The sequence below is a fragment of the Procambarus clarkii genome, chromosome 34, assembly GCF_040958095.1.
Source record: "Procambarus clarkii isolate CNS0578487 chromosome 34, FALCON_Pclarkii_2.0, whole genome shotgun sequence".
Lineage (NCBI taxonomy): Eukaryota > Metazoa > Arthropoda > Malacostraca > Decapoda > Cambaridae > Procambarus > Procambarus clarkii.
The window spans coordinates 13,870,500-13,885,545 of record NC_091183.1 but is presented as its reverse complement, the minus strand read 5'-3'; the positions used below and the strand labels follow the sequence as shown (position 1 = coordinate 13,885,545).

Here is a 15,046-nt window from a genome sequence, read left to right as displayed (position 1 = left end):
CACAGAGGGCAAGGGGAGAGACGGATGGCAAGCGAGGGCGAGAGAAGCGACGGGAGATCTCAGTGGGCGAGGGAAGAGATGGGTGATCACAGGACGAGGGGAGAGATGGGTGATCACAGAGGACGAGGGTAGAGATGGGTGATCACAGAGGACGAGGGTAGAGATGGGTGATCACAGAGGGGAAGGGGTGAGACGGGTGATCACAGAGGACGAGGGGAGAGATGGGTGATCACAGAGGACGAGAGAAGAGGTGGGTGATCACAGAGGGGAAGGGGAAAGACGGGTGATCACAGAGGGTGAGGGGAGAGACAGGTGATCACAAAGGGCGAGGGTGGAGACGGGTGATCACAGAGGGCGATGGGAGAGACGGGTGATCAGAGAGGGCATGGGGAGAGACGGGTGATCACAGAGGGCGAGGGGAGAGATGGGTGATCACAGAGGGCAAGGGGAGAGATGGGTGATCAGAGAGGGCGATGGGAGAGACGGGTGATCACAGAGGGCGCGAGAAGAGACGGGAGATCTCAGAGGGCGAGGGGAGAGATGGGTGATCACAGAGGGCAAGGGTAGAGATGGGTGATCCCAGAGGGCGAAGGAAGCTACGGGTGATCAAAGAGGGCGATGGGAGAGATGGGTGACCACCAAGGGCGAGGGGAGAGATGATCACAAAGAGTGTGGGGAGAGACATGTGATCCCAGATGGCGAGGGTAGAGACGGGTTATCACAGAGGGCGAGGGGAGAGACGGGCGATCACAGAAGGCGTGGGGAGAGACGGTTGATCACAGAAAACGAAGGGAGATACATGTGATCACAGAGGGCAAGGGAAGAGACATGTGATCACAGAGGGCGAGGGGAGAGCTGAGTGATCACAGAGGGCAAGGGAAGAGACATGTGATCACAGAGGGCGAGGGGAGAGCTGAGTGATCACAGAGGGCGAGGGGAGAGACGGATGATCACAGAGGCGAGGGGAGAGCTGAGTGATCACAGAGGGCGAGGGGAGAGACGGGTGATCACAGAGGGTGAAGGGAGAGACGGTTGACCACAGAGGGCGAGGGGAGAGACGGGTGACCACAGAGGGCGAGGGGAGAGACACGTGATCACCGAGGGCAAGGGGAGAGACGGGTGATCACCGAGGGCGAGGAGAGAGACGGTTGATCACAGAGGGCGTGGGGAGAGACATGTGATCACAGAGGGCGAGGGGAGAGACGGGTGATCACAGAGGTTAAGGGGAGAGACGGGTGATCACAGAGGGCATGGGGAGAGATGGGTGATCACAGACGGGAAAGGGACAGACGGGTGATCACAGAGGGCGAGGGGAGAGATGAGTGATCACAGAGGGCGAGGGGAGAGACGTTGAAGGGAAAGATAGGTGACCACCGAGAGAGAGGGAAGAGACGGGTGACCACTGAGGGCGAGGGGAGAGACGGGTGATCACAGAGGGCAAGGGGAGAGACGGGTGATCACAGAGGGCAAGGGGAGAGATGGGTGATCACAGAGGGGAAGGGGAGAGACGAGTGATCACAGAGGGCGAGGGGACAAATGGGTGATCACAGAGGGCAAGGGGAGAGATGGGTGATCACAGAGGGCGAGGGGAGAGATGGGTGATCACAGAAGGCAAGGGGAGAGACGGGTGATCACAGAGGGCGAGGGGACAAATGGGTGATCACAGAGGGCAAGGGGAGAGATGGGTGATCACAGAGGGCGAGAGGAGAGACGGGTGATCACCGAGGACGAGGGGAGAGACGCTTGATCACAGAGGGTGAGGGGTTAGACATATGATCACTGAGGGCGAAGGGAGAGACGGGTGATCACCGAGGACGAGGGGAGAGACGGTTAATCACAGAGGGCGAGGGAAGAGCTGAGTGGTCACAGAGGGAGAGATGAGAGACGGGTGATCACCGAGGGCGAGGGGAGAGACGGCTAATCACAGAGAGCGAGGGGAGAGCTGAGTGATCACAGAGGGCGAGAAGAGAGATGGGTGATCACCGATGGCGAGGGGAGAGACGGTTAATCACAGAGGGCGGCGAGGGGAGAGCTGAGTGATCACAGAGGGTGAGGGGAGCGACGGGTGATCACCAAGAGCGAAGGGAGAGATGGTTAATCACAGAGGGCGAGGGGAGAGCTGAGTGATCACAGAGGACGAGGAGCGAGAGACGGGTTATCACAGAGGGCGAGGGGAGAGATGGGTGATCACAGAGGGGAAGGGGAAAGACGGGTGATCACAGAGGGCGAGGGGAGATACAGGTGATCACAAAGGGCGAGGGTGGAGACGGGTGATCAGAGAGGGCGAGGGGAGAGACGGGTGATCACTGAGGGCAAAGGGAGAGACGGGTGATCACAGAGGGCGAGGGGAGAGATGGGTGATCACAGAAGGGAAGGGGAGAGACGGGTAATCACAGAGTGAGGGGAGAGACATGTGATCCCAGATGGCGAGGGTAGAGACGGGTGATCACAGAGGGCGAGGGGAGAGACTGGCGATCACAGAGGGCGTGGGGAGAGACGGTTGATCACAGAAAACGAGGGGAGAGACATGTGATCACAGTGGGCAAAGGAAGAGACATGTGATCATAGAGGGCGAGGGGAGAGCTGAGTGATCACAGAGGGCGAGGGGAGCGATGGGTGATCACAGAGGGGAAGGGGAGAGACAGGTAATCACAAAGAGCGAGGGGAGAGACATGTGATCACAGAGGGCGAGGGGAGAGACATATGATCACAGAGGGCGAGGGGAGATCTGAGTGAACACAGCGGGAGAGTGGAGAGACGGGTGATCACAGAGGTGAGGGGAGAGCTGAGTGATAACAGAGGGCGAGGGGAGAGACGGGTGATCACAGAGGGTGAAGGGAGAGATAGGTGGCCACCGAGGGAGAGGAAAGAGACGGGTGACCACTGAGGGCGAGGGGAGAGACGGGTGACCACAGAGGGCGAGGGGAGAGACGGGTGACCACAGAGGGCGAGGGGAGAGACACGTGATCACCGAGGGCAAGGGGAGAGACGGTTGATTACAGAGGGCGAGGGGAGAGACGGTTGATTACAGAGGGCGAGGGGATAGACATGTGATCACAGAGGGCAAGGGGAGAGACGGGTGATCACAGAGGGCAAGGAGAGAGATGGGTGATCACAGAGGGGATGGTGAGAGACGGGTGATCACAGAGGGCGAGGGGAGAGATGGGTGATCACAGAGGGCGAGGAGAGAGATGGGTGATCACAGAAGGCAAGGGGAGAGACAGGTGATCACAGAGGGCGAGAGGAGAGACGGGTGGTCACCGAGAACGAGGGGAGAGACGATTGATCACAGAGGGTGAGGGGATAGACATATGATCACTGAGGACGAGGGGAGAGACGGCTAATCACAGAGAGCGAGGGGAGAGCTGAGTGATCACCGAGGGCTAGGGGAGAGACGGGTGATCACCGAGGGCGAGGGGAGAGACGGGTGATCACCGAGAGCGAGGGGAGAGATGGTTAATCACAGAGGGCGAGGGGAGAGCTGAGTGATCACAGAGGACGAGGAGCGAGAGACGGGTTATCACCGAGGGCGAGGGGAGAGACGGCTGATCACAGAAAACGAAGGGAGAGACATGTGATCACAGAGGGCGAGGGGAGAGCTGAGTGAACACAGAGGGCGAGGGGAGAGACATGTGATCACAGAGGCGAGGGGAGAGCTGAGTGACCACTGAGGGCGAGGGGAGAGACAGGTGACCACAGAGGGCGAGGGGAGAGACGGGTGAGCACAGAGGGCGAGGGGAGAGACACGTGATCACTGAGGGCAAGGGGAGAGACGGTTGATCACAGAGGGCGAGGGGGAGAGACATGTGATCACAGAGGGCGAGGGGAGATACGAGTGATCACAGAGGGCAAGGGGAGAGACGGGTGATCACAGAGGGCAAGGGGAGAGATGGGTGATCACAGAAGGGAAGGGGAGAGACGGGTGATCACAGAGAGCGAGGGGAGAGATGGGTGATCACAGAGGGCGAGGGGAGAGATTGGTGATCACAGAAGGCAAGGGGAGAGACAGGTGATCACAGATGGCGAGTGGAGAGATGGGTGATCACAGAGGGCAAGGGGGAGAGATGGGTAATCACCGAGGGCGAGAGAAGAGACGGGAGATCTCAGAGGGCGAGGGGAGAGATGGGTGATCACAGAGGACGAGGGGAGAGTTGGGTGATCACAGAGGACGAGGGGAGAGATGGGTGATCACAGAGGACGAGGGGAGAGATGGGTGATCACAGAGGGCAAGGGGAGAGACGGATGGCAAGCGAGGGCGAGAGAAGCGACGGGAGATCTCAGAGGGCGAGGGAAGAGATGGGTGATCACAGGACGAGGGGAGAGATGGGTGATCACAGAGGACGAGGGGAGAGATGGGTGATCACAGAGGGCAAGGGGAGAGACGGATGGCAAGCGAGGGCGAGAGAAGCGACGGGAGATCTCAGTGGGCGAGGGAAGAGATGGGTGATCACAGGACGAGGGGAGAGATGGGTGATCACAGAGGACGAGGGTAGAGATGGGTGATCACAGAGGACGAGGGTAGAGATGGGTGATCACAGAGGGGAAGGGGTGAGACGGGTGATCACAGAGGACGAGGGGAGAGATGGGTGATCACAGAGGACGAGAGAAGAGGTGGGTGATCACAGAGGGGAAGGGGAAAGACGGGTGATCACAGAGGGTGAGGGGAGAGACAGGTGATCACAAAGGGCGAGGGTGGAGACGGGTGATCACAGAGGGCGATGGGAGAGACGGGTGATCAGAGAGGGCAAGGGGAGAGACGGGTGATCACAGAGGGCGAGGGGAGAGATGGGTGATCACAGAGGGCAAGGGGAGAGATGGGTGATCAGAGAGGGCGATGGGAGAGACGGGTGATCACAGAGGGCGCGAGAAGAGACGGGAGATCTCAGAGGGCGAGGGGAGAGATGGGTGATCACAGAGGGCAAGGGTAGAGATGGGTGATCCCAGAGGGCGAAGGAAGCTACGGGTGATCAAAGAGGGCGATGGGAGAGATGGGTGACCACCAAGGGCGAGGGGAGAGATGATTGATCACCAAGGGCGTGGGGAGAGATGGGTGACTACAGAAGGCGAGGGGAGAGATGGGTGATCACAGAGGGCGAGGGGAGAGATGGGTGATCACAGAAGGCGAGGGGAGAGATGGGTGATCACCGAGGGCGTGGGGACAGATGGGTGACCTCCGAGGGCGAGGTGAGAGATGGTTGATCACAGAGGGCGAGGGGAGAGACGGTTGATCACAGAGAGTGAGGGGGAGAGACGGGTGATCACAGAGGGTGAGGGGAGCGACGGGTGATCACCGAGGGCGAGAGGAGAGAAGGCTGATCACAGAAGGCGAGGGGATAGACGGTTGATCACAGAGAGTGAGGGGAGAGACGGTTGACCGGCGAGGGGATAGACGGTTGATCACAGAGAGTGAGGGGAGAGACGGTTGATCACAGAGGACAAGGGGAGAGACGGTTGATCACAGAAGATGAGGGGAGAGACGGTTGATCACAGAGGACGAGGGGAGAGACGGTTGATCACAGAGAGTGAGGGGAGAGACGGTTGATCACAGAGGACGAGGGGAGAGACGGTTGATCACAGAGGACGAGGGGAGAGACGGTTGATCACAGAGGACGAGGGGGGAGATGGGTGATCACCGAAGGAGAATAATACCATGTATAAGGAAGGGGGAAGATGGGATTCAAAGGCACAATAAGTGTTGGGAATGTGAGGTGAAGCAATACTGAGATTCAGGAAAATGACCTGTCATTAAAAATTATCGAAATCCGTCTATTGAATCCTTGGACAGCTTAAGTTAGGTAAGGTTAAAATTTATAATTTTTCTTCCATTTTTAAGACACCATTTGGAGTATTTCAGTAGTACAAAATGTGAATAGAGAATTTATATACGTTGTACCCTTTACTACTATAAGTTCTTTTGCAGGCTGGTTTGTAGAATGGCCACAGCGGTTGGGGTCAAACTTCAGACACAGGCAGGAATTAAATTTACATCGCCAGGAGTACCAGCACAACAGTACCGTGATCCACTATCAAGGACAACAACGTAAGAAACCTAGATTTATTTCGTCCCCCTTCCCCTGAATAACTTCCTTCCCGTTGTGCGTCATCGTATACCGTCTGATGACGAGAAAATTTGACGTTGATTCTTTTTGATCGCCACCAGAACTTGATTACAAGGAACAGCCCCTAGGTCACTTTCTGATTAAATTGTGAACTTCAAACAGTCTTCGGTCCTATGTCTCATACAAAGCTGAGAAGCAGGGAATCATGGAAGGAAACAGTGGATATTGAACGGAATTATAACTGAGGGATGAAAAGATAAAAATTTGAGAGAGATTTTATAAATTTGATGAATGAGAAGGACTTAGAAGGGAAGTCTTGGGTTGAAGACATGTGACGGGCCTGGAGTGAATCATCCTGTACAAACGAGTTAAGTTCAAATATACAGTACTTGTAGGTCAGTCTCTTTCTCTTTTTCATCAATATATATGATTTTTGGAACATTTATTTACTATGAAAACATGTTACCAAGGATATCATGATCAATAATAGAATGGCGTTATTTTGAAAGATACATCATAAGTAAAGCCGATGATAAATGATTTATGTTTGAACGTTCTCTGTGTTCCCGTCCTCCAGACATCACACTCACTCTCCAAAATCTGAAGGTGTGGGCAGGGTAAATATCGGGAGATACCGACCAGTTTCTGCAAAGTAGGCGAGTCTAGCCCAAGTCGCCTCGAGAAATACACAAAACTCAATTTCATTTTGACAGGAACCGGCCATTTTCATCGCCGATAACATGATTTCCCGAGGAAATTTCCTTGTATTCAGCCTTTTATGAAGGTTTGCGTTTTAAAATTTTTGAAGAAAGAAATATATGCTGGTTGTTTTGGTGGCACGTTTTTGTTGTATTTAATATAAACATTTAGCAGATGGTTGCTGTTTCTATTAACTATTCCTGCATTTTCATTATTTGATTTTGCTTCTGTTGTATATTTTTAGTTGTGTTTCAAGTGGCAAATTGGAGATTTCCCTTTTGAATTTTAGAAATTGTTTACATCTTCTAATAATAATGCTTGGGATTAATGTTAAATAATTGGAAATGTTTTGAAGAATGTTGTGCTAATTGTAATAAAAGCTTAATAATTTATGCTAACAGAGCCTGTGTGAATGTAAGGACAGAGGTTATAAATCACATATCCTGCATGTATGTGTCATGGTATGAGAGCACTGAGAACTGTGCTCACAGAAATTGTGCGTATATGAGAGCACAATGCTAAAAATTTATCTGTGTATGTGAGAGCAGAGTTCTCACAAACTCTGTTTGTAAGCCTGCACAGTGCTCATAGATCATGTGTGTAAAAGAGCGCACAGTACCTCACGTATCCTCTGAATACGAGAACATTATGCATTCAAATCCTGTGTGTCTGTGAAAGTGAGAGAACATTTCCCACAGATACTGTGAATATGTGAGAACTCTGTATATTCGTGTTGTATACCTGTCACCTGTCAATGATTCCGAGGATCAATGTCCCCTACAACTCTGGTCGTAGGGACATTGGTTCACGACTCTGGTAGTGTTGGTGGTCTGGTTAACCAGGCCGTTTGATGCCGTTGATCGCAGTATGATGTAGAAGTCATAACTAGGTTGTTAAGATATCTTTTGAAGTTGTTTATAAAATATAGAACAGACCTCCGCTTCCCGGAGCACGTCTCGTACAGCTTGGATAAAGCTGGAGACAAAGCCGCAGCAGACACCTGCAACATGAACAGAGCCGAGCGCCTCGACGTCCTTGTGGAGCCACCCAGAGTGAAACTCCAAGACAGCTAGAGACCGCAAGAGCAAACCCGAAAGTCCTCTACCATTACGAATGCCAAAGCAAAATATTTCATAATGAAGCTGCACAAAGCCCACATTCCCAGAAAGAGAGGCAGCATGCAGGCAGTCATTTGGCAGCACACAAGAAAGGCCGTACAAAAATACCTGAAACACGGTCGCCACCTCTCAGCACTCGAGGACACGGCAGAGAAGCAAGCTGTGCCAAACCTGGAGAGAAGATAGAGAACTGTCTGCTCGCCAGAACGACTCCTGTACCTTATAATGGTCCAGGAGCCAGAACGACTCCTGCACTTCATAAAGGTCCAGGAGCCAGAACGACTCCTAGACCTTATAAAGGAACCACAAGGTTGAAGAAGACAAAGCAAGGTCTGTGGGAAATATTTACTTAAATGTTAATAACTTCCATTTCAATAAACATTGTTTAAATAACTTCTATACATAAAATATTTAAAAAAAAATATTATTGTATAATATTGGGTCGGGACCAGCTGAGTGCAGACCTGGATAAGCTCAGCTGGTCCCGGCCTCACACACCACAACATACAACTGAGAGATCGAATTTATCTCCAGTCATTTATTACAAAGTATATAATTAATGGAAATTAACCAGTTCTTTGATAAGTAATTGAATTAATCTTGTTAATTTAAATTCATACATAAAATGAGCTTAATGCTGAGAATAAATAAATACAAAAGATTCTCCTTCGCTGTGGAGGGAAATGAAGGCTGTCCAGGCGGCCAGGCACACCAGAGATAGTCTGGCAACAAGACGCCATTATCATAGCGAGACGCCATCATGTTATTAGCGCCAGTTAAACAGCGTCCAGGACCTAAAATACGTAGATTCTATCCCATCCCTAAGCTCAGAGCTAGGTGAACCTTTGACCTTGTTTAGGTATATAAATTTTGTCAGGGTTATTCAAATGGGTTAGAGAGGTGAATGGTTGGTTATGACAAATAATTACAAAAATAACTATGTAAGCCTCCAACTCTTTCTGAATTAAAATTTAACTGAATAATTAATGAGGCTACATCTAGAATGATAATATAATGACAATATTATGGTTCTAACAGTGGAATCATTGGCAGGTGCAGTCCAGGGTTTATGCTATGGTTTATTTATATAGATGCTATAACCATCTATATAAATAAAAATGGAAATGTTCGTTTGTTCAAATTCGCTAAACTCCGAAAGTTCTTCACCGATTGCTTCGAAATATTCACACAACGTTTCGTTGGCAACAGAGCGGGTTTCTATATACATACTATATCGATGTCACGTCTGTGACGGGAAAAAACTGGATTTTTTGGAAAATCTGAGTTTTTTCGTGTGAGGGGAAATCTTCGAAACCTCTTTACTGGTTGCTTTGAATTTTGACACAACGTTGCATTCGAATAGGCGCATGTTTTTATATGTCTACTATATACATGCCTCACCTGTGACTGGAAGAACATAGCTGTTTATGAAAAAATGTGTAATCTGTTGGACGTAAGAGCAACACACGCTGTTATCTCCGAAAGTTCTTCACTAATTGATTTGAAATTTTATCACAGCGTTCCATTCAAATATGCACATGTTTTTATATACCTACTTTATAGATCATTTGAAGTTCCCAATTTTCTGATGGGAACATTAGATTATTTGGGAATGCATCGGACGAGGGAGTGGGGAATGGTAGGGAGGACGAGGGTAAGGGAGAGGGGGATGGTGGGGAAGACGAAGGGACAGGCGAGGAGATAATGGTGGGGAGGACACGGGGACATGGGGAGTTTGCGATGGTGGGGACGAGAGGACGGGGGAATGGGGAATAGTGGGGAGGACAAGGGGACATGGGAGTGGGGATGGTGGAGAGGAAGAGGGGACAGGAGAGGTGGGGGGGAATGGTATGGAAAACGAGGGAACGGGGGAGTAGGAGATGGTGTGGAGGACGAGGGGATGGTGGAGTGGGGAATGGTGGGTAGGACGAGGGAACGGTGGAGTGGAGGACGGTGGGGAGCACAACCAGGCATCACCGGTCCATCTAACTGGGCACACAACCAGGTGATTCCGGTGCCGCTAACTGGGCACACAACCAGGCGTCTCCGGTTCACCTAACTGGTCACACAACCAGGTGATTCCGGTGCCGCTAACTAGGCACACAACCAGGTGTCACCGGTGCACCTAACTGGGCACACAACCAGATGTCTCCGGTCTAAGTAACTGGGCACACAACCAAAACCACTGCATATGGACAAAGTGAACCCGTAAACCAATTGCCATCTTATATGCAGGGCCACCAATCTATCTATCCATACAGCCATCTGCTCATATATCTGTCCATCTCTCTGTCCATTTATTTAAATATCAGACCTGTGTGTGCTTGTGAGGGCCTATATATATATATATATATATATATATATATATATATATAATATATATATATATATATATATATATATTAGTATATTTTGGTAGCAGTCTTTTCTGTAGACATATATTATTAAATATGACCGAAAAAGTAAGATTAATAATTCTAACACGAATTTTCTCAATCTTTCGTACATTACGCTTCACTGTTGGAGGTAAATCAAAAATCACTTCTCCAAAATTCATTTTTATTTCTAGTCTGACGCGACACGGGCGCGTTTCGTAAAACTTATTACATTTTCAAAGACTTCACAAATACACAACTGAATTTGTTGTGTATTTGTGAAGTCTTTGAAAATGTAATAAGTTTTACGAAACGCGCCCGTGTCGCGTCAGACTAGAAATAAAAATGAATTTTGGAGAAGTGATTTTTGATTTACCTCCAACAGTGAAGCGTAATGTACGAAAGATTGAGAAAATTCGTGTTAGAATTATTAATCTTACTTTTTCGGTCATATTTAATAATATATATATATATATATTGTGACGGTAACGCGTTGGTGTTCGGCTGTTTAAGGCTAGGGGTATGGCCTCGTCACATAGTTATAAAAAAAAAAAGAAAAACTGGAACTTCGTCTGTGGTAAGGTAAGGAGAAGACACACAAAACACAAGTAAACTTTAACAATGAAATTTTAATGACGTTAAATAAATCAAAACATGAAAATAATGCACAAACAAATTCTTATAATAAAATCAATCAAAATAATAAGAATAATTAGATGACACAATGAAAAGTTACGTTAAGGCAAAATAATAAGAAGTGCAACACAAAAGTTAAGTGGGAGGTGCTGGAATATTGGCTTAAAGCCACCACCTCTCTCAGTACACGCTAACGTCTAGCTGGGAGGAGTGCTGGCTACGAAAGCACGGAACATTCTGAGGACTGATGTTGGGGTGACCCCAGACATCAGGTAGTATTGGGGGCGAGTGCAGGTGCAGCCAGACCGGCGACCAATCAGCGGAGTCGTAGCGATCAACGGGTAGTTTGGTGGTTGGAGTTCGAACAGGTGGCTGGTTGCATACGTTTCTGCTCACCCTGGCAAGCCTTGCTGGTGTTGCTGTCGTTGTTGGACATTTCTTCCATAGTCTTTTTATATAATTGTGAAGACGTAATTTTGGAGGGAAGAGCAGGCTCAATCTCTTGAAGGAGATTATCGTCACAACTCTCCCCCGAAGCCTGCGGTTCTGGAAGAAGTACGTCGTTATGTGGTGGAGTTGCTTCTACTTCATAAACTCTGGAGAGATCATGGGCTAAGATGTTGTCAGACTCTTGGTATAGCGTGTCTCCAGGTTGAATTTCTGCAGTTAGCAAGCCCATAGTAGAAGACGTTGAGATGAGAAGTGGGCGTGCTGCAGGAGGTGTAGGGTGGTGTGGTCCGTATTGATGGTGGACCGAGCACTTTTCAGGTGTGGAGTGAAGTGCTGAAGCTTCAGGATGAGGAAGAGTAGCTCCTTGCCAATTGTTCCGTAGATCCTTGTAGCAGTAGTCGCTGACAGGTGTATTCTTCTCGCCTCGTTGCTGCATCACGACACCACCCACGTCGGTACCATTGGCGTCGACATGGAGGATGAAGGGCTTATCTGACGAGGTGAGAGTGGAATTAGAAGAGGGCATAGGAGCACGAGTATTATCCTGAAAGCATTTGGGAAGATCATTAAGGATTTTGGAATTAGAAAGCGCCGACTCCTTGTCAGTGCTTTCGGGAGAAGAAGCCGGGATGGTCTCACTGTGGATGTAGGGTTCTGTGAAGGTAGAACAATTAATCAAGACAGTGGGAGGAGTACCATTATATTGCTTCAGGAGGTTGACGTGGCACAGCTGGGTCTTCCGCCGCCTATCTGGAGTCTCTATCACATAATTATTATTATTCCTGCACTCTTTGACGCAGTAGGGTCCTGAAAATTTGTTTTGTAAAGGTGAACCTGGGATAGGGAAATAAGCAAGGACGAAGTCTCCCGGCTTGAATTTTCTTACTTTGCTGGTCTGGTCGTAATGAGTCTTCATTCTCACCTGGGCTTTCAATAGATTATCATGGGCAAAGCGGTGGACTCTCTCTAGAATGTGCTGAAGGTTTTGAAGAAACTGGGGCACATTCTGATGCTCACTGAAGGTGGCATCTCTGAGAGAGTCTTTGAAAGCCTTAAGGGGAGTACGGCACTTACGGCCGTAGAGCATCTCATAAGGAGATACTCCTAGGGACTCATTGGGGAGACTTCTGAAAATACACATTATTAGGTCAATCTGCTTATCCCAATCCTTTGAGGTTTCACTACAAAACTTTTTCAAGAGTGCTTTGATGGTCTGATGACTACGTTCAAGAGAACCCTGTGAAGCAGGATGATAGGGGCTGGACAATACCTGTTTGATGTTGAACTCCTCCAGTGTCCTTTTGAAGAGATCACTGGTGAAGTTGGTGCCACAGTCACTTTGAATCTCCCTGGGAAATCCGTATTGAGTGAAGATCTTCAATAGATGTTTGATTACCGTAGCAGCCGTGATGTTCTTCACTGGAACTGCTATGGGAAATCTGGTGGTAGGACACAGGATGGTTAGGATGTAGGCGTTACCTGAACTGGTCCGAGGTAAAGGACCAACACAGTCTATTATGAGTCTGTGGAAAGGTTCCGCAGGCACCTGTATGGGAATCAGTGGTGCTCTGGGAATGGAGACGTTCGGTTTGCCTGCCATCTGACATGTATGACACTGTTTTACGTACTGTTTGACGTTGTTTACCATACCTGGCCAGTAGTAGTCTTGACGAATCCCATGGTAAGTCTTGTTGAAGCCGTAGTGGGAGAATGCTCCGTGGGCCAGGTGTAGAATAGTGGGCCGCAGGCTGGTGGGAATCACAAGTTGTTCGGTGTTGGCCCAATCGTCCTCCTCCTTCAGTTTACTGGGTCTATATCTGCGGTAGAGCAAGTCGTTCTCTAGGAAGAACCCAGGAATACTGTCGGGTTGAGTCTCAGCCTGGAAAAACAATGGTGTTAAAGTAAGATCTTCCCTCTGCAACTTACGGAACTCCAACTTGGTCAGATGCGGGGGTAGTTTCTGAGGGTCTTGAGGGACAGCGGTAGCAGTAGAGTCAGCTGGCTGTGGACGTGCGGCTTGTGCACGGGTGGTCACGAGAACCGGAGGAGAAACTTTATCACTCTCTTGAACCTCTGCTGGAACATACTCGAGAATAGGATTACTTGGCACAGAGTTACACACCTGGGGTTTGTCCATGACGATCAGGTTGGTCGGTTGCAGGTCTTCTGCCAAGTCGTTGCCTAGGAGAAGTTGCACTCCAGGCATGGGAAAAGGCTTTTCCCTGACGGCGACTTGGACTTCCCCGTTCACGTAGGGACAATCCAGGTGGACTCTGGCGAGAGGGTATGGAGTGGTAGCAGTGAGGTCAGTGATGAAGACTGTTTCCCCGGTGTAGACTATGTTGGGCACAGCCGACTTCAAGATGATCGATTGTAGAGCCGCTGTGTCCCTCAAGATCTTCAATTTGAAACGTCCCTCCGGATTTGAACCGTTGGCAGAGACAGTTCCAGTATACAGGTGGTTACTGAAAAGAGAAAGATCATTAACATCAACACCAACATTCATCACAGGCTTACCGGACTTAGGAGGAGTTGGTTTGGGTCGTTGTTGGTCAGTGGTTCCCTTGTATTGAGACTTACCACACTTGTCTATGGTATGTCCATAGAGTCTACAATACTTGCAGTACAGTTGTGAACCAGCTTGATCGGGGCTCACCTTCTCGTAACTGTACCACGACTTCTTACTGGAGGATGGTTCAGGTGTCAGCCGGTGGATGAGGCTGTAAGTGTCAGCCGACTTAGCACACTTCAGGTAGTCGGTTTCTTCTTTATCTGCTAAGTAGAGGCGGACAGGAGGCGGCACACGTCTCAAGAATTCTTCAACAAGCATCAGGTTGACGAGTTCTGTAAAAGTAGAGACATGTGCTGCTTCCAGCCATTTCATGAAATACCTCCGTTTCGTGTTAGCAAACTCGAGGAAGGTAGTGGTACTTGCCTTCAGGTGGTCACGGAATTTCCTTCTATAACTTTCTGTGGAAAGTAGGTAGGCGTCCAACACTGCTTGTTTCAGAGTGTAGTAGTCATTCTCAGACGCCAAAGTACTGAGTGTGACTGCAGCTCTACCTGTAAGATGGACTCTGAGAAGTGTGGCCCATTGGTCGACAGGCCAACTGAGTTGATTAGCAAGGGTTTCAAAGGTGGTAAAGAACACATCAACTTCTGCTTCTACAAAGGATGGCATTAACTTACTTGCATGTGATATATTAAAACTGACGGGAAGATTGGCAGTAGCTTGTTGGCGTTGAGTGAAGTGTGAAGTTTCCAAGGCGATTTCACGTTGACGACACTCTAGAGCCAGAGTCGCTTGTTGTTTGTCATGTTCGCGTTGCATCTCCAACTCTCGTCGTTTGGTTTCAAGCTGTACTCGTTCCCGCTCCTGGAGTGTTTCAAGCTGTACTCGTTCCCGCTCCTGGAGTAGGGCAACCTCACGTTCCTGGAGGGCGAGTCCGCGTTCTTGTTCTTCTCTTCGTATGGCAGCTGCTCGTTCTTGTTGTTCGAGGGCTTCCCTTTGCTGCTCACGTTCAATCTTGGCCAGCTCTAGTTTGAGTTTCAGCGTTGCCAAATCAGTTTTATCTGCAATATAGTAAGTTTCATGAGTTTCAGAGTCTATCTTACCTTGCTCTAAATAGTAATCCAGCAACAGGTTGTGTAGGTCATTTTTGTTGGCTTGATAGGGAACTTCTAGTTGATACTCATGTGCAAGAGTTTG

The 15,046-nt window shown here is 49.3% G+C and overlaps 1 protein-coding gene and 1 long non-coding RNA gene across 2 annotated transcripts in view; both read left to right on the top strand.

Annotated features, from left to right (window-relative positions):
• LOC138371083 (uncharacterized) overlaps nucleotides 1-6,935 on the top strand; it is a 90,136-nt gene extending 83,201 nt beyond the window's left edge. The window contains exon 2 of the long non-coding RNA XR_011230286.1: nucleotides 5,921-6,935. This is a non-coding gene — a long non-coding RNA (uncharacterized lncRNA). The remainder of the gene's footprint in view (nucleotides 1-5,920) is intronic.
• A 1,166-nt stretch (nucleotides 6,936-8,101) lies between these two features.
• Nucleotides 8,102-15,046, top strand: part of LOC138371002 (putative uncharacterized protein DDB_G0271982) — a 21,734-nt gene continuing 14,789 nt past the window's right edge. Inside the window, exon 1 of the mRNA XM_069335644.1 lies at nucleotides 8,102-8,186. Within this exon, the coding sequence (XP_069191745.1) occupies nucleotides 8,102-8,186 (85 nt within the window). The remainder of the gene's footprint in view (nucleotides 8,187-15,046) is intronic.